Source organism: Phyllobates terribilis, unplaced genomic scaffold (assembly GCF_046119375.1).
Source record: "Phyllobates terribilis strain yellow unplaced genomic scaffold, ASM4611937v1 Scaffold_4__5_contigs__length_816908805, whole genome shotgun sequence".
Taxonomy (NCBI): Eukaryota; Metazoa; Chordata; class Amphibia; order Anura; family Dendrobatidae; genus Phyllobates; species Phyllobates terribilis.
This window is the reverse complement of record NW_027362764.1, coordinates 748,168,323-748,191,786: the sequence shown is the minus strand read 5'-3', so window position 1 is coordinate 748,191,786 and position 23,464 is coordinate 748,168,323. Positions and strand designations below refer to the sequence as shown.

General features: G+C 48.8%; 1 protein-coding gene across 2 annotated transcripts in view; it reads left to right on the top strand.

Annotated features, from left to right (window-relative positions):
* The window catches only part of FAM91A1 (family with sequence similarity 91 member A1), a 49,982-nt gene extending 29,760 nt beyond the window's left edge, over positions 1-20,222 (top strand). The window contains exons 17-24 of one of the 2 annotated variants that reach the window (XM_073679843.1): positions 195-329; positions 461-574; positions 1,478-1,550; positions 3,306-3,458; positions 5,317-5,418; positions 5,692-5,815; positions 17,556-17,625; positions 19,077-20,222. In XM_073679843.1, the coding sequence (XP_073535944.1) occupies positions 195-329; positions 461-574; positions 1,478-1,550; positions 3,306-3,458; positions 5,317-5,418; positions 5,692-5,815; positions 17,556-17,625; positions 19,077-19,268 (963 nt within the window). In that variant the 3' untranslated portion in view covers positions 19,269-20,222. The remainder of the gene's footprint in view (positions 1-194; positions 330-460; positions 575-1,477; positions 1,551-3,305; positions 3,459-5,316; positions 5,419-5,691; positions 5,816-17,555; positions 17,626-19,076) is intronic. The other variant, XM_073679844.1, reaches the window with a different exon arrangement.
* The last annotated feature ends 3,242 nt before the right edge of the window (positions 20,223-23,464 follow it).

Sequence of the window (23,464 nt, the reverse complement as noted above, 5' to 3'; positions counted from 1 at the left end):
CACTGCAAACACTGATCAGGAATAGTCCAGTCCTAGTCACAACATCTTTATCACTGCGTCTAAGCAGGGGATTTGGAGCTCTGTATTGGGAAAGTAATGGTTAGCGCTCTAAAGGTTTATTAAAGAGAACCTGTAATCAAAAATCAAACAAACGGTATTTACCCACCTGATGCATAATTTGTCTTTTTTTGCAGCACATCGGACCGGCCATCCCTGAAGTCAGCTCCATCTGGTTTAAGCTCTATATATACCACGTTTCTGGCTATGGACCACCATCACTCTTGCTGTCTAAGGGAACCAGACTCCGCAAATTACCAGATGTTTTCCTGGTAAGCATCAGAAATAAAATAAAAGCTTTTACTCCTCCCCAACGTTTTATCGGAGAGCGACATCCAGCCCGCCACACATCACCGTCCGCCGTGGCTCTATGTGACTCCGTCTGATCAGGGGTATTTTATAGGCCTACGACCGGTTACTGATTACATCCTGGGGACATGATCCCGGCGTGGTCCCGACATCTAATGTCCTGGTGATGCTGAATGACGCACTGACGCACTCAGCTGTTCTCATTCAGGTATGTCCGCTGAGTTTTGTGCTCTCTATGAATTAACTTTATAGTAAATGTCCACCCTCATAGACCTTATGGAGGCTCATCCCACTTGGTTCCTCCTCCCTGTTGCTGAATCTTCTCTAGTCTAGTCTGACATCTCCTCAGTGCCCCTCCTCCCTGCTGCTGAATCTCCTGACATCTCCTCAGTGCCCCTCCTCCCTGCTGCTGAATCTCCTGCCATCTAGTCTCACATCTCAGTGCCCCTCCTTCCTGCTGCTGAATCTCCTCCCATCTAGTCTGACATCTCCTCAGTGCCCCTCCTCCCTGCTACTGAATCTCCTCCCATCTAGTCTGACATCTCCTCAGTGCCCCTCCTCCCTGCTGCTGAATCTCCTCCCATCTAGTCTGACATCTCAGTGCCTCTCCTCCCTGCTGTTGAGTCTCCTCCCATGTAGTCTGACATCTCCTAAGTGTACCTCCTTCCTGCTGCTAAGGTACATGAATAGTTTTCTCACTAGTGATGTAGTAATCACCCGTCTGCACTGACTACCCGATTAGTTTGTGATAGATTTGGGTTTATTTACAACAGCCAATCAGAAGAGGAGGAGCTACAAGGAGAGAATGTGGACCAATGATGAGGCAGGAGGTGTGTCTTAGACTACCTCAGGCTCCCTGTAGTCATTGTAGCTAAGCTGTAGTCACGAATCATCTAGTACTAAGTCCCTCCCTCTTTCTCTTTTCCCTTCCTTGCTCAGGCCTTCCTTCAATGTACATGTCCGATCAGCGCTTCAGACGGTTTATGTATGTGGTGTCACTGACAACAACATGTAGATTTCAGGGAGACCCACGAAGGGGAAAATCAAATAGCCTTTTGGGGCATATACCACCCCACATTCATTCACCTAAAAGTATATTTTCATTTTACAGGGTCACGGGATGCATGGTATGGGAGAGACTGCACATGTTCCTTTTCCCTTTGATGAATCAGAACTACAAGCAGGTAACAACTTATTTAAATACTTCCCTTTATGGCATTGACAATGCAATGCTATACTATGGTGTCAATATGGAAAATAAACACATTAAATAAAAAAAAATCAGCTCCTCAGTGTCCCTCCTCCCTGCTGCTGAGTCTCCTCCCACCTAGCTTGCCTAATGGCTCCTCAGTGTCCCTGCTGCTGAATCTCCTCCCACCTAGCTTGCCTGACAGCTCCTCGGTGCCCCTCTTCCCTGCTGCTGAATGCCCTCCCACCTAGCTTGCCTGACAGCTCCTCAGTGCCTCTCCCACATAGCTTGCCTGACAGCTCTTCAGTGCCCCTCCTCCCTGCTGCTGAATGCCCTCCCACCTAGCTTGCCTGACAGCTGCTCAGTGCCCATCCCACATAGCTTGCCTGACAGCTCCTCAGTGCCCCTCCTCCCTGCTGCTGAATCCCCTCCCACCTAGCTTGCCTGACAGCTCCTCAGTGCCTCTCCCACATAGCTTGCCTGACAGCTCCTCAGTGCCTCTCCTCCTACCGAGCTTGCCAGACAGCTCCTCAGTGTCCCTCTTCTCTGCTGCTGAATCCCCTCCCACCTAGCTTGCCTGACAGCTCCTCAGTGCCTCTCCTCCTACCTAGCTTGCCAGACAGCTCCTCAGTGTCTCTCCTCCCTGCTGCTGTATGTCCTCCCACCTCCCTGACTGACAGCTCCTCAATGTCCCTCCTCCCTTCTGCTGTATCTCATCCCACCTAGCCTGATTGACAGATCCTGATTATCCCTGCTGCTGCTGCTATTTGACACTGCTCAGTACAAGCTGCAGCTTTCAGGTTGCACATACAGAAATCGAGTGCACTTGGACCCGTGAGTTCTCTCACGCTTTAGCTGCTCTCATAAAATAATCATCTTTAATATAAGGATTTTATAGCCATTCTGAAATGTTTCTTTTTTATGTAAGTACAACAGCCCCATCAGGTATAAGAGCTCTATTTAATGACATATGCAGTTTGTATTGTAAAATCTGGTGACAGATCCCCTTTAATCAATCGTGTAAGATAGAAATGCGCTGCAGTAATTTACCTCGGTGGCCTTGTCACTAATTTGCACAATGGAATTGAAAACGTGTGGTTTTTTTTTTTTTTTTTCTATAAAAGTCGTTGTATGAAGTTTGACTTAAGAAATTTCCTAGTAATCGAGAGTCCTCGAAATCTGTCCCTCTAGAAAACTGTCCGTGCGGGACCGTCAGTCCCTTCCCTCGGTGTATATTGCACTAAGGCTCTTCTGCGTCAGGCTCCGTCGTTGCCTTATTGTATTTTAAAGACGATATTCACCTCCACAATTCTATTTTTTGTATCCCAATAAATCCAAGATTAAAAAAATACAGCAAATTTGTAACAATTCTATATTAAAAATGTCCAACTATGTGTGTCTATGGCAACAGGCAGCAAACAAGCTGTGTAGTCGGATTCTGCAGTCACACTCCGCTTTCTCCTCTCCTCCTGACTACCTCACCAAATGTTCATTAGCACGAAGAAGAATTTAGGTGTGTGCAGGATCTGACTACATAGAACGTTTGCTGTCTGTTACCATGGAAACACATGGATCAGCATAGGAGCTGCAGAAAGAATTTTTTTTATTTTTTTCGATGCATTGTGATAATTGTTAAAGCCATAGTACAGAGAGACAACCGCACCGGATGGTTCTTGATAATTTTTGTGATCTTTAATCCCGTGTGGTCATAGCAGTAAAAGAAAATGTGTCGTCTCTTACTTATCCGTAGAGTTCTCCAGTCACAGTATGGGCGTCCACAAAGCTTTACAGGTCTTACGGGAGAGGATCGACCTGGAGCACTTCTGTGGGTACATCACCATGCTGAACCCCAGCAGTCATCACGTCAGCCAGAGGCGACTGAGCGATGCCTCTGACGGGAAAGGTGAGCTGTGCCGCCGGCGGTAGCCTGTCCTGCTCCTTTCTATATCCCCTCAAGACTGGAGCTCTGCCCGCTGCTGGTAACCTGTTAAATCCCGCTGTCATTCTTAGACAGCAGCATTTAACACGCGCTGGCAAAGGGGTGCGTCATTCCACCCACCCATTGGTGCGCTGGCAAGGGGGGGTGCGTCATTCCACCCACCCATTGGTGCGCTGGCAAGGGGGGGCGCGTCACTCCACCCGCCCATTGGTGCGCTGGCAAGGGGGGGCGCGTCATTCCACCCGCCCATTGGTGCGCTGGCAAGGGGGGGCGCGTCATTCCACCCGCCCATTGGTGCGCTGGCAAGGGGGGGCGCGTCATTCCACCCGTCCATTGGTGCGCTGGCTAGGGGGGGCGCGTCATTCCACCCGTCCATTGGTGCGCTGGCAAGGGGGGCGCGTCATTCCACCCGTCCATTGGTTCGCTGGCAAGGTGGGGCGCGTCATTCCACCCGCCCATTGGTGCGCTGGCAAGGGGGGGCGCGTCATTCCACCCGCCCATTGGTGCGCTGGCTAGGGGGGGCGCGTCATTCCACCCGTCCATTGGTGCGCTGGCTAGGGGGGGCGCGTCATTCCACCCGTCCATTGGTGCGCTGGCAAGGGGGGCGCGTCATTCCACCCGTCCATTGGTTCGCTGGCAAGGTGGGGCGCGTCATTCCACCCGTCCATTGGTTCGCTGGCAAGGGGGGACGCGTCATTCCATCCGCCCATTGGCGCGCTGGCAAGGGGGGGCGCGTCATTCCACCCGCCCATTGGTGCGCTGGCAAGGGGCGGCGCGTCATTCCACCCGCCCATTGGTGCACTGGCTAGGGGGGGCGCGTCATTCCACCCGTCCATTGGTGCGCTGGCTAGGGGGGGCGCGTCATTCCACCCGCCCATTGGTGCGCTGGCAAGGGGGGCGCGTCATTCCACCCGTCCATTGGTTCGCTGGCAAGGTGGGGCGCGTCATTCCACCCGTCCATTGGTTCGCTGGCAAGGGGGGACGCGTCATTCCACCCGCCCATTGGCGCGCTGGCAAAGGGGGGCGCATCATTCCACCCGCCCATTGGCGTGCTGGCAAGGGGGGGCGCGTCATTCCACCAAGGGTATCGCTGTGTTCATAAAAGTCCGATCTATCAAAATGTAAAATAAATTAATCAGATCGGCAAATGGCGTAACGAGAAAAATCAAAACATCCCCCTTTTTTTTTGGCCGCTGCAACATTGCAATAAAAGGCAATCAAAACGTATCTGCCCCAAGATGGTATCAATAAAAACGTCAGCTCAAGCTGCAAATAATAATCCCTCACTCGGCCCCAGATCCCGGAAAATGAAAAGGTTACAGGTCTCTGAAAATGGCCACACAAGAATTTATTTTTTTTCCCCTTTTTTTTTTTTTTTACAAATTTCCCAGTTTTTCTCACCTCTTTAAATAAAAAAAAAACAACAAAAAAAAAAAACTATCCATGTTTGGTATCTGTGTACTCGTACTGACCTGGAGAATCATATTGCCGGATCAGTTTTACCATATAGTGGACATGGTAAATATAAAAAATAATAATTGTGAAATTGCACTTTTTTTTTTGCAATGTCAACGCACTTTGAATTTTTTCCCACATGATAAAATTAATGGCGTCATTCAAATGTACGACTTGTCCCGCGAAAAAACAAGCCTTCATACTGCTATGGGGATGGAAAAAATATAACAAAAGGTATGATTCTTGGAAGAAGAGGAGGAGAAAATGGCCGCAGCGTGAAGGAGCTAAGACCCCATTTGGGTGACTTTCCTGCTGAGCGTATAATTCATCTTGGACGCATTGATTCACTGTTCTTTGCTCCGTATAGAGTCGGGTCTGGCGTTGGGCTCTGAAGTTAATGGCAGCACGGAGTCTTTTGAGCTCGTGGTTGAAGAATTTGCAGTGGAATCGGGACAGAAAGCTAGCGAAGGTACGGTCCAGTCCGATCACGTTTATTTAACTTGCTCCTTAATTCAAATTTATTTTATTTATTTTTTTATACATTTTTGCTTCCAGTTATGTCTCATTCAGATGTACGTGAAACTCTGTCTGATCATGGATTGCAGTGCGGTCTTTTGGCCCAAAATGCGACAGCCATATAGGAGGCTGTCGCTTCTGGTCGGTGCATTGCAATCCGAGCTCACTGAAGTCTAACGTAGAGTACATGGCCCTGGAGTTTGCATTAACATTCTGTTTGTTACAGCGCCATCGGTGGAGAAAGATTGGGTCCCCCTGGAACTCTGCTATGGGATCCCGCTGTTCGCCTCTGAACTCAACCAGACAGTGTGCAAAAAAATCGCTGCCCATGGACTGTGTGGAAAAGAGAGGTGATTACCCCCAGAGCCGCCATCACTCTCCAGTAACATCACAGTTCTAATTCTTGCCCTGCTGTATGATGGCGTCCATTATGTACACGCACATAACTAGTGGCTGGGCGTCCGGAATATTTCCATCAGAGGTTCCCACTTTTTGATTACCGTTTGCACTGCTAAACTTACTGTCAAAAAATACCGTAAGCCAAGCAATTATCACTGATTTGTAGAAATTAGTTGTCTTCTCAATTTTCACACTAAAATCCTGACCTTTCTGGAAGAGTTTTCAGCAGGTTCCCTATCATCAGAGGCGGGATTACAGTGACTGGTAACATCTCTATATATTGCTGATAACACCAGATCCACCAATCACCATAGGCGATGTAACAGCTCACCTCCTCCTCCTCCTGTACAATGACTGATAACACCTCTTTATCACTTCATTGGGGACACAGGACCATGGGTGTATGCTGCTGTCGCTAGGAGCTTGACACTAGGCAAAAAAAGAAAATAGCTCCTTCTCTGCAGTATGCACCCACCTACAGGCATTAAGCCCCTCAGTTTTAGCTTAGTGTCTGTAGGAGGTAGACCTGGATAGTAACAGATCCAACCTTGTTGTGTTTTATTAATCTTTCTACTTTCTTTTTCAGATACAGCTCTTCAGGGTTAACAGGGAACACTGCGTCCCCTGTTACCCCCTTACACAAGCGACCGAGAGAGCAGTGTGCATTCTCCACATCGCCCACTCTCGGACCCGCTGAGCAGGACTTATCCCCTGTCACCTCCCGATGTCTCAGGGTGATTCCCGGTGGCCAGTCCTTGCCTGTTCCCCACCCCAGCCCCCTCCTCGGAGCGGCCTGGGAGGGAGACGGTGGTCCCTGCGGGTGACCTTCCCCCAGATTCTGGGGTCGACACCGTCTCCTGCACTGTCCAGGACCGGACAGTGCGGGAAGGAGGAAGAGCCAGGATCCCCCCTTATCCACGGAGGACCTCCTGGGACCATCCTCAAAAGGAAGAAGAAGTGGTGTCGGGGCCTTAGAAAAGGTAGAATCCCTCCCCCTCCTGCTGCATCAGCAGGCCCCTCAGAGTCCTGACATGGCTCTACTTACAGCTTTTATGCCCAAGGGGGCTGTCGATTCCTCAGCGCTCCCTGCCACACGCCTGCTGCAGCCTCCACTTCCATCACCTTCACATCAGCGGCGAGCGCTTATAATACACAGTGCTTACTTACAGCGCTATCCAAGCCACGCCCCCTCCTCTTTCTTCGCGTCCCCCGCAGCATGGCGTCCCCGGCAGCCCCACTCCTTCTTCTTGCCCACTGTGCGCGGCAAAACTGCCCGCTTTTTTTTCTTTTCCCCACCTCGTGGGGGCGTCTCGGGGGGGTGGGCGTTCCTCTTACCCCCCCCATCCAACAATCGGCCTATCATTGGTGAGAATCATAGTGTTGCGTTCGCCACGCCCACCAGCCCTTCCGTGGACCTATCAGCGGCGGGGCCTTTAGCCCGCCCCCTCCTTCCTTCCGCATATCAGAGCCTCAGCGCCCCTTGTCACTCAGGGCAGTGCACTCTGCCTCGGCTCTGCCGTCTTACGCTGTCATGCCCCTGCTCCGGCGGCATCACTCTCCCTAGCATCGCTGTTTTCTGTTAACAGCTCACCATGGTCCCAGATCTTGGACGGGGGACATTGGACAGGGGTCTCAGGACTGCGGCTACATCCAAGACCGGGTAGGCTCTGCCCTGCACCCACACACACCTTTCCTACCCTCAGGCTCCCACCTCTACAGTATCCCTATCAGGCCCATATACCCAGACCCAGGGAGCTCTCTGCCCGTCCCTGCCACACAGTCACATACTACGCCTGTGCACTTTGCAGAACTAAGTGGCCCGCAGGTCGGACAACTTCTTTCTGCTCGTCCTGAAAACCTCCCACCATGCTGGCACCCCAAGAACCCCCCGCCGCCCAGGAGGAAGGCACTCCCTCTCCTCCGGAGTGGGCTGTTGCTATGTCCCAATCTGTCTCTGACTTCACCAAAGGATCACAATCTCTGGTTCAGGTCCTAGAATGCTTGCCTATGTTATCCACGGCCACCAGTGCTCCGAACGTTCCCTTGGATGATTCGCAGGCACCCCTGCCCCCTCCTCATAACGGCAGACCGAGGGCACTTTCTCAGAAACGAACTCACGCAAAGCTCCTCGTCCAGCTCTCCTGTACCATCGATATCCTCCAAGATGCCCCCTGCATCCCACACCTCCTCCCCAGAGGTCGCTCTAGGATCTGACTCTGCGTCAGATTCTGATTCTGGATCCGACACGGACCAAAATTCCAAAATCCAGGACATGGTTGACAGCCTTATTTCGGCCGTCAACCAGACTCTGCATGTTAAGGAGGACGAGGCCCCGTCTCAGGACCACCCCGTCTCTTTCAAGAAAATTAAACGCCTAGCACGCACCTTTTCTAACCATGCAGAATTTGACAGTGTCTTTCAAAAACAGTGGGAGCATCCAGGAAAGAAACAGCTAGACATGCTATATCCGTTTAACCATGACCTTGTCGCCAAATGGTCGGAGTCCCCAACTGTGGATCCTCCTGTCTCTCGGCCAAGACGGTTCTGTCTCTCCCAGACTGCTCCTCCCTCAAGGACACTACGGATAGACAGGTAGAGGCTTTGGCTAAGTCAGCCTTTGAGGCTGCTGGCGCCTCCCTTTGTCCTTCCTTTGCATCAACTTGGGCATCAAAATCAGTGTCCGCATGGGCCAAGCAGCTTAAACAGGGCATCTTAAGGGGAGGAGTCCTGAGGAGATAATTTGCATATTCCCACTGCATTTTGGGGTAAGTGAAGAGTCTCCGCGAGCTCAAAGAACACTGGATTTTGGCTGTTGGAGCTGAAAAGAGGACATCGGTAAACCAGGGGAGGAGTCCTGAGGAGATAATTTGCATATTCCCACTGCATTTTGGGGTAAGTGAAGAGTCTCCGCGTGCTCAAAGAACACTGGATTTTGGCTGTTGGAGCTGAAAAGAGGACATCGGTAAACCAGGGGAGGAGTCCTGAGGAGATAATTTGCATATTCCCACTGCATTTTGGGGTAAGTGAAGAGTCTCCGCGAGCTCAAAGAACACTGGATTTTGGCTGTTGGAGCTGAAAAGAGGACATCGGTAAACCAGGGGAGGAGTCCTGAGGAGATAATTTGCATATTCCCACTGCATTTTGGGGTAAGTGAAGAGTCTCCGCGAGCTCAAAGAACACTGGATTTTGGCTGTTGGAGCTGAAAAGAGGACATCGGTAAACCAGGGGAGGAGTCCTGAGGAGATAATTTGCATATTCCCACTGCATTTTGGGGTAAGTGAAGAGTCTCCGCGAGCTCAAAGAACACTGGATTTTGGCTGTTGGAGCTGAAAAGAGGACATCGGTAAACCGCGCGCCAGCATTTTGAAGCTTTTTTTTTAAGCTTTTTTCACTGTTTTCAGAACATTAACAATAAGAACATGGAAGAGTCCAGGAGCCATTTGGTGAGCTGCATATCCTGCTACATGTTCACAGACTTGCCAGTGGAAAAGCCAGACTTCACATGCCAGAAATGCAAGCTTGTGTCCCTGTTGGAGGAAAAGTTGCGAAATCTAGAAGAGAGGTTAACTACCTTGAAAATCATTAAGGAAGGTGAAGAGTTCTTAGACAGAGCAGAATTATCTCTTCATGATTCAGAAAGAGAAGAAATTCGAACTGCACCTGACGAAACAGAGGAATGGAAGCATGTGACCCAGAGAAGCAGGAGGATCGAGAGGCAGTCAGCACCCATACTGCTCAGGAACCAGTACCAGGCTCTCACACAGGAGAACCATGAAGAAATACAGCAAGATAAGACTTTGCCAGCAATGAATAACCTTGTAAGCCCTCAGAATCCTCCTGGATGGAGAAAGAAGAATGTTGTGAAGAAAAAACGGAGAGTGGTGGTCATGGGGGATTCCCTGTTAAGAGGAACAGAGGCCGCTATCTGCAGACCAGACATAACCTCAAGAGAAATGTGCTGTCTTCCAGGAGCAAAAATTAAAGATGTGTCTGACAGGATATCAAGACTCTTCAGACCTACAGATCACTACCCATTCCTGCTAATACATGTGGGGACAAATGACACCGCAAGAAAGGACCTGGAAACCATCTGCAGTGACTTTGAAGACTTAGGCAAGAAAGTGAAAGAATTGGGAGCGCAGGTGGTCTTCTCATCCATCCTCCCAGTGGATGGCCATGGAACAATGAGGTGGAATAAGATTCTACAGGTGAACAACTGGCTACGTCGATGGTGCCGTCAACAAGGATTTGGATTTCTGGATCACGGAATGAATTACCTATACGATGGACTACTTGCTAGAGATGGGGTGCACCTTACGAAGACTGGAAAACATGTATTTGGAAGTCGCCTTGCTACACTCATCAGAAGAGCTTTAAACTAGAACAATGTGGGAAGGGAAGCAAAAGGCCAGAAAAAGCCATACAGCTGACAAATACTATTGAGATCTCTGCTACTGGAAGTGGAAAAGAAGAACAAAGACAAAAAAATCTAAATAATAAAAATATGGGAGGAAGAGAAACCAATCACAAACTAAAATGTTTTTATACAAATGCACAAAGCATGGGCAACAAACAAGGAGAATTGGAACTACTAATGCAGGAAAAGGAATATGATGTCGTTTGGAATCACTGAAACTTGGTGGGACGATACACATGATTGGAATAAAAGGCTAAAAGGATACAACTTATTTGCAAGAAACAGACTTGATAAACGAGGAGGAGGTGTTGCATTGTATGTTAGAAAAGCATATATCTGCACAGAGATTGAAGCTTCAGAGACTGGGAGTTCTGTGGAAACTGTTTGGGTAAGAATACAAGGAGAGAACAACGGAAAGGACACCATTGTAGGCATTTACTACAGGCCACCTGGGCAAGCTGAAGATATGGATGAACTCTTTATGTATCAAATGACCAAGTTCTCCAAAAAATATGACGTAGTGGTCATGGGAGATTTCAACTATCCAGACATTTGTTGGGAATCTCTCTCAAGTAAAACTAACAGGTCAAGAAAATTCTTATCCTCTCTTGCTGACAACTTTATCTTCCAAAAGGTAGGGGAGAAAACAAGGGGATCTGCTACTTTGGATCTAATTCTTATAAACAGGGAGGAAATGGTTGAGGAGGTAAAGGTGGCTGGGACCCTAGGAGGCAGCGATCATGCTATTATAGAATTTTGGATAACTAGAGGAGGAAGACATGTGAAGACTCAAACTTCAAGGTTAGATTTTAGAAAGGCAGATTTTAAGAGACTCAGAAAGAGAATAGGAGGGATCCAATGGCTGGATGTCCTTAAGGACAAAAATGTCCAGGAAGGATGGGAAATTTTTAAAAATGAGATTCTCAAAGCACAATCGTTAACAATCCCGAAAAGTAGGAAGAATGGGAAGCATTTAAGGAAACCAGGATGGATGAACACAGAACTTAAACACATGCTAAAAAGAAAGAAAGAAATGTTTATTAAATGGAAAGAGGGAGGCATATCTAAAGAAGATTATAATGCAGTCTGCAGATCCTGCAGGGCACGTATCAGGTTAGCTAAAGCTGACAATGAATTAAGGCTTGCAAGAGATGTCAAAAGCAATAAAAAAGGATTTTGGGGGTATGTCAAAAGTAAAAGAAAAGTCAAAGATGCTATAGGATTTTTACAGGATGGAAATGGAGAAATGGTAAGAGAGGATGTTGAGAAGGCCGAACTTTTTAATTCCTATTTTGCATCTGTTTTCTCTCAGAAAGAAAATGTAACATCAACTGATCTTCACTGTCCTTTTAAAGGAATAGAGGAATCCAAGTTATCAGTAAACAGAAAGATTGTGAGGGAATATTTAGCTAACATAAATGAGTTCAAGTCTCCAGGTCCAGATGAATTACACCCCAGAGTACTGAAGGAGATTGTAGAAGAAATTTTAGAACCACTCTCCATAATCTTTGAAAATTCTTGGAGAACAGGAGAAGTCCCAGAAGACTGGAGAAGAGCAAATGTTGTTCCTATCTTCAAAAAGGGGAAGAAGGTGGACCCAGGGAACTATAGGCCGGTGAGTCTGACTTCTATACCAGGAAAGATCTTTGAACAAATTATTAAACAACATGTATGTAAGTACATGGATAAGAATGAAGTGATTAACCAGAGTCAGCATGGGTTTGTAACTAACAAGTCATGTCAGACTAACTTAATTTCCTTCTATGACAGAATCACTGACTGGGTGGATCAGGGAAATGCTGTAGATATAGTATATCTTGACTTCAGCAAAGCATTTGACAAAGTATCTCACATCATCCTTATTGAAAAAATGACCAAGTATGCAATGGACCAGGCAACTGTTAGGTGGATTCATAACTGGCTTAGTGATCGGACTCAAAGGGTGGTTGTAAATGGCTTCACATCCAGCTGGATGAATGTCTCAAGTGGGGTACCACAGGGCTCCGTCCTGGGACCTGTATTGTTCAACATCTTTATCAATGATTTAGATGAAGGAATTGAGGGTAAACTGATTAAATTTGCTGATGACACAAAGCTAGGAGGGATAGCTAATACTAGAGAAGAGAGAGAGAGGATTCAAAAAGACCTAAATAAACTGGAGCAGTGGGCAGCAACCAACAGAATGGTTTTTAACAGGGAAAAATGCAAAGTACTACATCTGGGCAATAAAAATGAAAAAAGCATATACAGAATGGGAGGAATAGAGCTAAGCAACAGTACATGTGAAAAAGACTTAGGTATACTAATAGATCATAGACTGAACATGAGTCAACAGTGTGATGCAGCAGCAAAAAAGGCAAATACAATTCTGGGATGTATTAACAGAAGCATACAGTCTAGATCACGTGAAGTCATTATCGGTCTTTACTCCTCTTTGGTCAGACCTCATCTGGAATACTGTGTACAGTTTTGGGCACCACATTTTAAAAAAGACATAGACAAACTGGAGCAAGTTCAGAGAAGAGCGACCAGAATGGTGACTGGTCTGCAAACCATGTCCTATGAGGAACGGTTGCAGGATTTGGGAATGTTTAGCTTGCAAAAAAGAAGACTGAGAGGAGACTTAATAGCTGTCTACAAATATGTCAAGGGCTGTCACATTGTAGAAGGATCATCTTTATTCTCATTTGCACAAGGAAAGACTAGAAGCAATGGGATGAAACTAAATGGGAGGAGACACAGATTAGATATTAGAAAAAACTTTTTGACAGTTAGGGTGATTAATGAGTGGAACAGGCTGCCACGAGAGGTGGTGAGTTCCCCTTCAATGGACGTCTTCAAACAGAGGCTGGACAGACATCTGTCTGAGATGATCTAGTGAATCCTGCTTTGAGCAGGGGGTTGGACCAGATGACCCAGGAGGTCCCTTCCAACTCTACCATTCTATGATTCTATGATTAACAGCGGCTTCCCCAGACAATCTGGCTGATCTAGCGGATCAGATCGCCCATACAGGGAAATATCTGCTCACGGCGTCCCTCGACGCCGCTGCTTGCTCAGCCCGCGTCTCTAGCAATATTATTGCGATACGTAGAATTCTTTGGCTGAAGGCTTGGAACGCCGACCTGGCCTCCAAAAAATCTCTAACTAATCTCCCGTTTCAAGGCTCCATACTGTTTGGATCTAAGTTAGACCAAATCATTTCAGACGCCACAGGGGGCAAGAGCACCTCCTTTCCCCAGCCCAGGCCCAAACGTCCCTTTTCCTTGGAGACGTTCCGGTCCTTTCATCAGTTCACCCAACCGGGCTACTCCTCTCAACAGGACCTTACCAGAACGCAGAGGGCCAGATGTAAGCCATCCTTTAGGCCCACCCCCAACTGGCACGCAAAGGGTCGCTCCACCAAGCCCTCGGGATCCAGATCATGATCCAATAGATTTTCTACAGCATGACGGGTCACTCCCACCTGGGACCTCTCCCAGGGTGGGCGGCTGTCTACTTATGTTCCAAGATTCTTGGGTCTTGGAGATTGTGACCTCCGGCTACAAAATCGAATTCAACACCATGCCAGGTACACCATTTCTCAGATCTCGCCCCCCGCAACCACCATCTCTGCTTCCAGGGTTCCTTCAGGCCATTGCCTCCCTTTGGCACTCGGGAGTCATAGTACCTGTCCCCTTTCAGGAAAGTTTTTCCGTTTTTTACTCCAATCTTTTCGTTATTCCAAAAAAAGGACAGCTCACTGCGTTCGATCCTGGACCTCAAACAGCTAAACCGACAAGTACGCACCCGGCACTTCAGAATGGAGTCCCTCAGGTCGGTAATCACCTCGATGGAAGCCAAGGAATATCTATGTTCAGTGGACATTCTGGACGCGTATCTCCACATCCCAATCTGTCCATCACATCAGAAGTTCCTTCGTTTTGCCTTCCAGAACGCACATTACCAGTTCACTTCCCTCCCCTTCGGGCTTGCCTCCTCCCCAAGGGTTTTCACGAACGTAATGGCGACGGTCATGACCAGTCTAAGAGCCAGAGGAATTGTAGTTATCCCCTACCTCGACGACCTGTTGATCAAAGGCCCCACGTTCAAGGACTGTCTCTCCAGCCTCCAGATCACCTTAAACACACTCTCTCGGTTAGGCTGGCTGATCAACAGACAAATCCTCCTTGGTCCCATCTCAACGGGTGATTTTTCTGGGAATGCAGTTTGACACAACCCTTGCCCGTGTCCTTCTTCCAAGAGAAAAGAAACTCTCTCCGCCTGGGGATCCACCTTCTCTCCAACCCAAGTCCACACTCTCTTCGGCTATGCATGAGTGTCCTGGGGAAGATGGTGGCTGCTATGGAAGCAGTACCGTTTGCCCAATTCCATACCCGGCCTCTTCAACTAGTCCTTCTGTCAGCATGGGACAAGAACCCATCGTCTCTGGATCGACGTATCACGTTACCTCTTCAGGTGAGAAGGTCATTGACTTGGTGGACTCGCCTCTCTTCTTTCAGACCCTGGAGATCGTTCCTACCACTTCGTTGGCAGGTGGTCACGACCGATGCCAGCCTCATTGATTGGGGGGCAGTCTTTCTCCACCACACAGTACAGGGCCGGTGGACTCCCCACGAGGTCTCCTTGCCAATCCATATCTTGGAGATCAGGGCAATTTACCTGGCGTTACGTCACTAGCAGGATCTTCTAGCAGGGTTCCCAGTCCACGTACAAGCGGACGCCACGACTGTGGCGTACTTAAACCATCAAGGAGGAACGCACAGCAAGTCCTTCTTCAAAGAGGTGGCAAGAGTTCTTGTTTGGGCCGAAAAGACGGTTCCGGCAATTTCAGCAGTCCACATTCCGGGGGTCGACAATTAGACGGCAGACTTCCTCAGTCGGCAGGGCCTCGCCTCAGGAGAATAGTCTCTCCATCCCGAGGTGTTTCAGCAGATTTGCTTACGGTGGGGCATGCTGGATGTCGACCTCATGGCGTCTCGGTTAAACCACAAAGTACCATCCTTTGTAGCTTGGTCCCGCGATCCTCTAGCGATCGCTCAAGATGCCTTAGTAATTCCATGGTCTCAGTTCCAGCTGCCCTATCTCATTCCCCCTCTACCATTGATCCCTCGAGTCATCAAGAAGATCAAGACAGAGTGAGTACCGGTAATCCTAATAGCACCAGACTGGCCCAGAACGAGTCTGGTACGCGGAGCTAGTAAACCTGCTTGGTGACTCAGCCTAGAGACTACCAGACCGTCCAGATCTCCTCTCTCAGGGTCCTATTCTTCATCAGAGTTCTCATTCTCTGAATTTAATGGCATGGCCGTTGAGGCCGCAGTGTTAACGAAGGCGGGTTTTGCTGACAATGTCATTCAGTCCTTAATTAGCGCCAGAAAACCCGCATCCTCGCGCATATATCACAGAACCTGGAGAGCCTTCTTTCGTCACTGGGAGGGAGATCAGTTAGCTCCCATGTCTTTTAGTTACCGGTCATCCTGGCCTTTCTTCAGTCTGGCCTGGAGGCCGGTCTCTCCTTGAGCACCCTCAAAGGTCAAGTGTCGGCCTTGTCCATTCTCTTCCAACGTAACTTGGCTGCCCGGCCTCAGGTCAAGACTTTTCTACAGGGTGTGGCGCACCTGGCGCCGCCTTATCGCCCCCCCCAGTGGATCCATGGAACCTTAATATGGTCCTAATCGTCCTCCAACAGCCTCCATTCGAACCCATTCAGGACATCTCAGCCTCTCTTCTCTCCTGGAAGGTGACTTTTCTGGTGGCTGTTACCTCGATTGGGAGGGTTGCAGAGCTCGCAGCCCTCTAATGTCGGTCACCCTTTCTGGTCTTTCACCAAGACAAAGTAGTGCTCAGGCCGGGCCCTTCCTTTTTGCCGAATGTAGTTTCCTCCTTCCACATCAATGAGGACATTGTTTTGCCTTCTTTCTGCCCGGCTCCGCGGCATCCATTGGAAAAATCTCTGCATAAACTGGATCTGGTCAGAGCTCTACGCATGTACCTTTGTAGAACTGCTTCCTTTCGGCGTTCGGACGCCCTCTTTGTCATTCCTGAGGGGCATCGCAAGGGTCTTCCTGCTTCCAAGTCAACCATCGCCCGTTGGATATGTTCAGCCATTTTGGAGGCATATCGCGTCTCCGGGGATATGGGCTCACTCCACCCGGGCGGTGGGGGGCCTCTTGGGCGGTTCGCCATCAGGCTTCGGATTCACAAATCTGTAAGGCCGCAACCTGGTCTTCTCTGCATATCTTTTCAAGGTTTTACAAGGTCCACATTTACTCCTTGGCTGATGCCAGTCTTGGACGGAAAGTTCTGCAGGCTGCAGTTGCCCTCAGTCCGACTTAGTTTGTGGCCATCTTGGTTCTCCCACCCTAGGGACTGCTTTAGGACGTCCCATGGTCCTGTCCCCCCCAATGAAGCGATAAGAGGGATTTTTGGTACTCACCGTAAAATCTCTTTCTTGGAGCCTTCATTGGGGGACACAGCACCCTCCCTGAGTTTGTTCATATGTTCCTCCAGTTGGCTCCGTTGGGTATCCAGTTTGTTTTTCTCTGAGGTGCCCCATTGGGCATTGTATATTTGTTTACGTTATGGTTTCTCCTACTGCTTTACTCACTAACTGATGAGCTTAATGCCTGTAGGCGGGTGTATACTGCAGAAGAGGAGCTATTTTCTTTTGTGCCTAGTGTCAACCTCCTAGCGACAGCAGCATACACCCATGGTCCTGTGTCCCCTCAGGGTGAGTACCAAAAATCCCTCTACATACAGTAGATAACACAGGATCCACCATTACAATAGATGAAATCACAGCTCATCTCCTCCTCCTATGCAATGAAATTTGCACACGCTCATTAAATGCTTCAGTATAAAAGATAGTCAGAACCTGTTCATTGCTGCTAATGTACAAGTGCATTTACTAGAAGAAAAGGCAAAAAAAAGTCCCACTTTGAAATTTGCAAAATTTCTAATTTTTATTTTTAAATACAGATCCTATGTTAAAAACAAATCCATTACTTTATGGGGAATTTAAGCATTATGGATTTGTTGTTTTTTTTTTTTCCTTGCTCAATTGAAAGAAAATACAACAATCACTTGAGACACGTCACAATACTGTGAAGTGTGTGTAAGTATCCGGCCATAGAGAAGAAATAAGGATGTGTGAATTGCACCATAGTTATATTGCCTCCGTATTCAGGACCCAGTGAATCTATATGTAGTGGATATGGAGCCGGAATACACAGAATCCATATTAACCACTCGCTCTCCCTCTTCTCCTGCAGCCTCCATCATCTCCTGCACTCCAGCCGGAAGCTTTCCCTCCAGGTCCTCAGCTTTGTGCAATCATTCCAGGTAACTGTTCTGTAAAAGCCACTTTTCACAGTCCATGAATCCTCAGGCCAGCACGATTACGATAATTCCAAACTAGCGTATTTTATTCTTAGTGGTGAAAAATTCCATAAAAATAAAGTTTGGTTTGTGTCACCATATTTTGGGTTCCGTAACTTTTTTTTTTTTGTCAGAGCTATGAGGGCTGGTTTTGGCGCATCGAGTTCTAGTTTTTACTGGTACAATTTTGAAGTATATATGATTTATTAATCGTTTTCTTTCTTGAATTTTTGTACCAAAAAACAACAAATTTGGCATTTCAGTTTTTGTTTTTTTTTGCTTGGGTGCAAGAATAGATGCTCCATTGGCGCCACATTACTTTCTCATATTATTAAATAGTTTTAATTAGGTTGCATAAAAATAAACAAACTTGCAATTGCTTTCTTTTTCTATCTCCTCTCATTCTCCTGCTGTGAGAGCTTTTATCTTACGTAGTGTACAGTTGGTTTCTATGGAGCTCGGAAACTAGTGTCTACCAAGACCCTGACTGAGTGTGCGCATTAGTTACATTCCAGAAGAGGAGTTAACTCCTAAGATCCCAGCTGCTTCTATCCAGCCCATTGATTTGTATGCTGCAGTTGTCTGCTCACCTCCCTCCCCCTTCTTCTCAGCTCCTGACCAAGCTTCTTTTATCACAATCCTCTCCACTTTTCCCCAGGCTGGCAGTTTCCATAGGAGCTCTCCTAATCACTGCTCTCACTTTCCTGAGCAGTGTGCATGCTCAAATATTCTGTTATCTCTATATGTACATTTAGTGATAACCTTGTAGCCTTCAAAAAAAGGTCAGATGGTTAATGTGTTGTAATAGGATGAAGCTACTCACCAGTACTGTCACTCAAGGAGAAGCACCACCCCTCAAGAAACCAGTAAGGTGACTGCGGAACTGTGAGCTACTCAAGACATCTTGAGAGTACCCTTTAAAAAGCTACCATTAGAGATTGACAGTGACCTTAAGTGTTCAAACCGCAATGCTTGCTGGCACCTGCCTTTATAGTAGAGCGGACACAGACCCTAAGCCCGCTAAATACATCCGTAGTTAACATGGGACAGTAAATCCTATGTTGGAAAAGGAGTTAAAGGCTGTGGACTCTTGCACTGATTTTTTTTTTATTATTATTTATTTCTAAAATGCAAATTAGGCAACTTTCTATATAGTCTTCAATAGAAAGTCCTATCGTTGTGTTGCTGTAGAGCCTCTGCAACTCCTTCACGTAGCTGACTGCACTGTTGAAGCTGAAGTAGATCCAGTGCCATGCTGCTCCTTAGTGTATGATGTATGGCTCATGTCATCTGCTTTCTCCCTCCCTATTAAGGCGGTGGGCAGGATTTTTCAGGCAGGATTTTTTTCATGAAAAGTAGGTGGAGATATTAAAAGTAATAAACTGGATGTATTTTTTTTTCCCCCTCTGTTTTAGGAAAGCAACTCTGCAGCTGAACACATGTTTGAGACCGGCACGTCGAGCGCGATGGCACAGCCAGGCTCTTCAGACATCGGGGTGCCCCTGCCTTCAAAAAACCTGATATTCCAAAACGGCATCTTATCGGAGTGGAACGGTCGGGCGCGGGTCTCCGCTCACCACGTGCACATAGCTAGCGAGCAGGCCTGACACTGAGCATGCAACCCAACTAACCCTGAATTTCCCGCCCTGTCGGTGTTAGTATTTATTGCTGCTGTGTGGGCTATGTTTTAGCAGCGCGTAGAGTCTGTGGCTGCCGCTCACTCTTGTGTCCTGTGACAAATATCCTGCATTTCTTCTACATTCCTACAACGCCTGTGGTAGATTTTAGAGGCGCACATAGCAAGAAATCATCAGAGAAAAAAAAAAAAAGACTTGTCCAGCTTTTTCAAAAAGATCGTAAGCATGCAAGAACAATGGTGGTTAAATTTTTTTTTTTTTTTTTAAATTCCCAGTTTTTTGTGCTGCGATGCCTCTAGTGGTGTGACTGCACAGTACCAAAGGCCGCAGCGTACGGCGGCATTTTGCCCCTACGAACAGACACGGTCACGTGATAGTATGTACTACTAAAATTTTTGGAATAAAAAGAAAAATGTTAAAAAAATAAATAAAAATAAACCACTTAGTTCAATAGATGCAACTTCATCTAGGACCAAAACTTTTTTTTTTGTTTGTTTTGTTCCCCTGCCTCACCCCACCCCCCCATTAAATCTTAAGGAACGATTTTGTGAAAATCTGAACTTGCTGATATTTATTCAAGGTGCAAAAAAAGTTCAGATGGAAAATCCTCTCTGCACAAAAAAATAATGACCTAAAATCCACTCTGCATTATTAGTATTAATATTTTTAGACATTAGAAAGCGAATCCTACAGTGTGAATGACATCTACGTGACAATTTCTCTGACTTTGTAATTTTATTGCCAGTATTTGTGAGATTCCACGTCCCTCCCCCCATACGGTTTTCTGTACATGACTTGACCTCAACCGGACGCCGAGGTGGATGACCAGCTGAGAATCCCATTCACAAGGAGGCACATTTATTTTTATTGAACAACACTGTAAATCTAAAAGTGTAATAGTTTATTAAATTGACCCTGTATAAAGGAGGAATGCTTGACTTGTGTTTTTTATTTTTATTAAATCTCCCTTTAAAGTGCACCTGTCTATTCATACAAAACCTATTCTCCCCCACAACAAGGTAAAATTGCTTTGGGTGCACATAAGAGTGTAATGTGTCCAGGGACTGTCCTTATTCTCATGCTTTGTAACTTCGCCCTGGAGCCGGCTGCAGAAGGTCACTGCATTTGGCATTGCAGATGCCTTCTTGATCCTCCCATCTCTTTAGTATTGTTACATACTTCTTCCTTTAGGACCCAGAAGCTACCTCCACCTTCTGATGCTGATTAACACACCCTTGCTTGGTAGTTAAATATCAAGAGAGGCGCCGGTGATAGTTCTATGTTCCTCTGTGTTGGCTTGGAGTACTAGCAGTGGGCTAGTCTCGTCTTTGGTGCCTTTGGAGGACAGTTGGCGTTATCTCTCTGGTGTCTGCTCAAGCTAAGTATATCCCCTTTGTTTGTCTACCTTGTTCTCTTGAATCCAAATTTTTACAAATTGCTACATGCAAGTTCTCATTTTGCTGAGAAAGGGGTTAAAAAGAAAATGATACTCGCCTGTCCCACCGCAGCCCACGGGCTGGTCCTACACTGCGTCTGGCTTTTTCTTTCCTCCTTCCGCTGGTGCCCTACATCCGGTTTTCATCTGCCTGCTGATTAGTCCTTGGGCAGCGCACTTCATGACGTTGGGGGACAACTCTGCACAGAATAAAGGTGACTAACAACCCTATTCTTAAAACAGATCCGACCACCTTTCACAATACAAAAGGCATACATTACTAAATAAATGTCTTAGTCCTGATGAGGATGGTGTACTGTGAAAAAACATGGCTTTATAATCCTGATATTAAAATGAGAATTTTATGCTATAGAACAGCGGGGAGGAGGGACACCGAGGAGCCATCATTCAGGCAAAGAGGGTGGAGACTCGGCGGCAGGGAGGAGGGACACCGAGGAGCCATCATTCAGGCAAAGAGGGAGGAGGGACACCGAGGAGCCATCATTCAGGCAAAGAGGGGGGAGACTCGGCGGCAGGGAGGAGGGACACCGAGGAGCCATCATTCAGGCAAAGAGGGGGGAGACTCGGCGGCAGGGAGGAGGGACACCGAGGAGCCATCATTCAGGCAAAGAGGGGGGAGGGACACCAAGGAGCCATCATTCAGGCAAAGAGGGGGGAGACTCGGCGGCAGGGAGGAGGGACACCGAGGAGCCATCATTCAGGCAAAGAGGGAGGAGGGACACAGAGGAGCCATCATTCAGGCAAAGAGGGGGGAGACTCGGCGGCAGGGAGGAGGGACACCGAGGAGCCATCATTCAGGCAAAGAGGGGGGAGACTCGGCGGCAGGGAGGAGGGACACCGAGGAGCCATCATTCAGGCAAAGAGGGGGGAGACTCGGCGGCAGGGAGGAGGGACACCGAGGAGCCATCATTCAGGCAAAGAGGGGGGAGACCGAGGAGCCATCATTCAGGCAAAGAGGGGGGAGACTCGGCGGCAGGGAGGAGGGACACCGAGGAGCCATCATTCAGGCAAAGAGGGGGGAGACTCGGCGGCAGGGAGGAGGGACACCGAGGAGCCATCATTCAGGCAAAGAGGGGGGAGACTCGGCGGCAGGGAGGAGGGACACCGAGGAGCCATCATTCAGGCAAAGAGAGGGGAGACTCGGCGGCAGGGAGGAGGGACACAGAGGAGCCATCATTCAGGCAAAGAGGGGGGAGACTCGGCGGCAGGGAGGAGGGACACCGAGGAGCCATCATTCAGGCAAAGAGGGGGGAGACTCGGCGGCAGGGAGGAGGGACACCGAGGAGCCATCATTCAGGCAAAGAGGGGGGAGACTCGGCGGCAGGGAGGAGGCACACCGAGGAGCCATCATTCAGGCAAAGAGGGGGGAGACTCGGCGGCAGGGAGGAGGGACACCGAGGAGCCATCATTCAGGCAAAGAGGGGGGAGACTCGGCGTCAGGGAGGAGGGACACCGAGGAGCCATCATTCAGGCAAAGAGGGGGGAGACTCGACGGCAGGGAGGAGGGACACCGAGGAGCCATCATTCAGGCATAGAGGGGGGAGACTCGGCGGCAGGGAGGAGGGACACCGAGGAGCCATCATTCAGGCAAAGAGGGGGGAGACTCGGCGGCAGGGAGGAGGGACACCGAGGAGCCATCATTCAGGCAAAGAGGTGGGAGACTCGGCGGCAGGGAGGAGGGACACCGAGGAGCCATCATTCAGGCAAAGAGGTGGGAGACTCGGCAGGGAGGAGGGACACCGAGGAGCCATCATTCAGGCAAAGAGGTGGGAGACTCGGCGGCAGGGAGGAGGGACACCGAGGAGCCATCATTCAGGCAAAGAGGGGGGAGACTCGGCGGCAGGGAGGAGGGACACCGAGGAGCCATCATTCAGGCAAAGAGGGGGAGACTCGGCGGCAGGGAGGAGGGACACCGAGGAGCCATCATTCAGGCAAAGAGGGGGGAGACTCGGCGGCAGGGAGGAGGGACACCGAAGAATTATCATTCAGGCTAGGAGGGTGGAGACTCAGCAGCAGGGAGGAGGGACACCGAAGAATTATCATTCAGGCTAGGAGGGTGGAGACTCAGCAGCAGGGAGGAGGGACACCGAGGAGCCATCATTCAGGCAAAGAGGGTGGAGGCTCAGCAGCAGGGAGGAGGGACACTGAGGAGCCATCATTCAGGCAAAGAGGGTGGAGACTCAGCAGCAGGGAGGAGGGACACCGAGGAGCCATCATTCAGGCAAAGAAGGTGGAGACTCAGCAGCAGGGAGGAGGGACACCGAGGAGCCATAATTCAGGCAAAGAGGGTGGAGACTCAGCAGCAGGGAGGAGGGACACCGAGGAACCATCATTCAGACTAGGAGGGTGAAGACTCAGCAGCAGGGAGGAGGGACACCGAGGAGCCATCATTCAGGCTAGGAGGGTGGAGACTCAGCAGCAGGGAGGAGGGACACCGAGGAGCCATCATTCAGGCTAGGAGGGTGGAGACTCAGCAGCAGGGAGGAGGGATACTGAAGAATCATCATTCAGGCTAGGAGGGTGAAGACTCAGCAGCAGGGAGGAGGGATACTGAAGAATCATCATTCAGGCTAGGAGGGTGGAGACTCAGCAGCAAGGAGGAGGGACACTGAGGAGCCATCATTCAGGCTAAGAGGGTGGAGACTCAGCAGCAGGGAGGAGGGACACCGAGGAGCCATCATTCAGACTAGGAGGGTGAAGACTCAGCAGC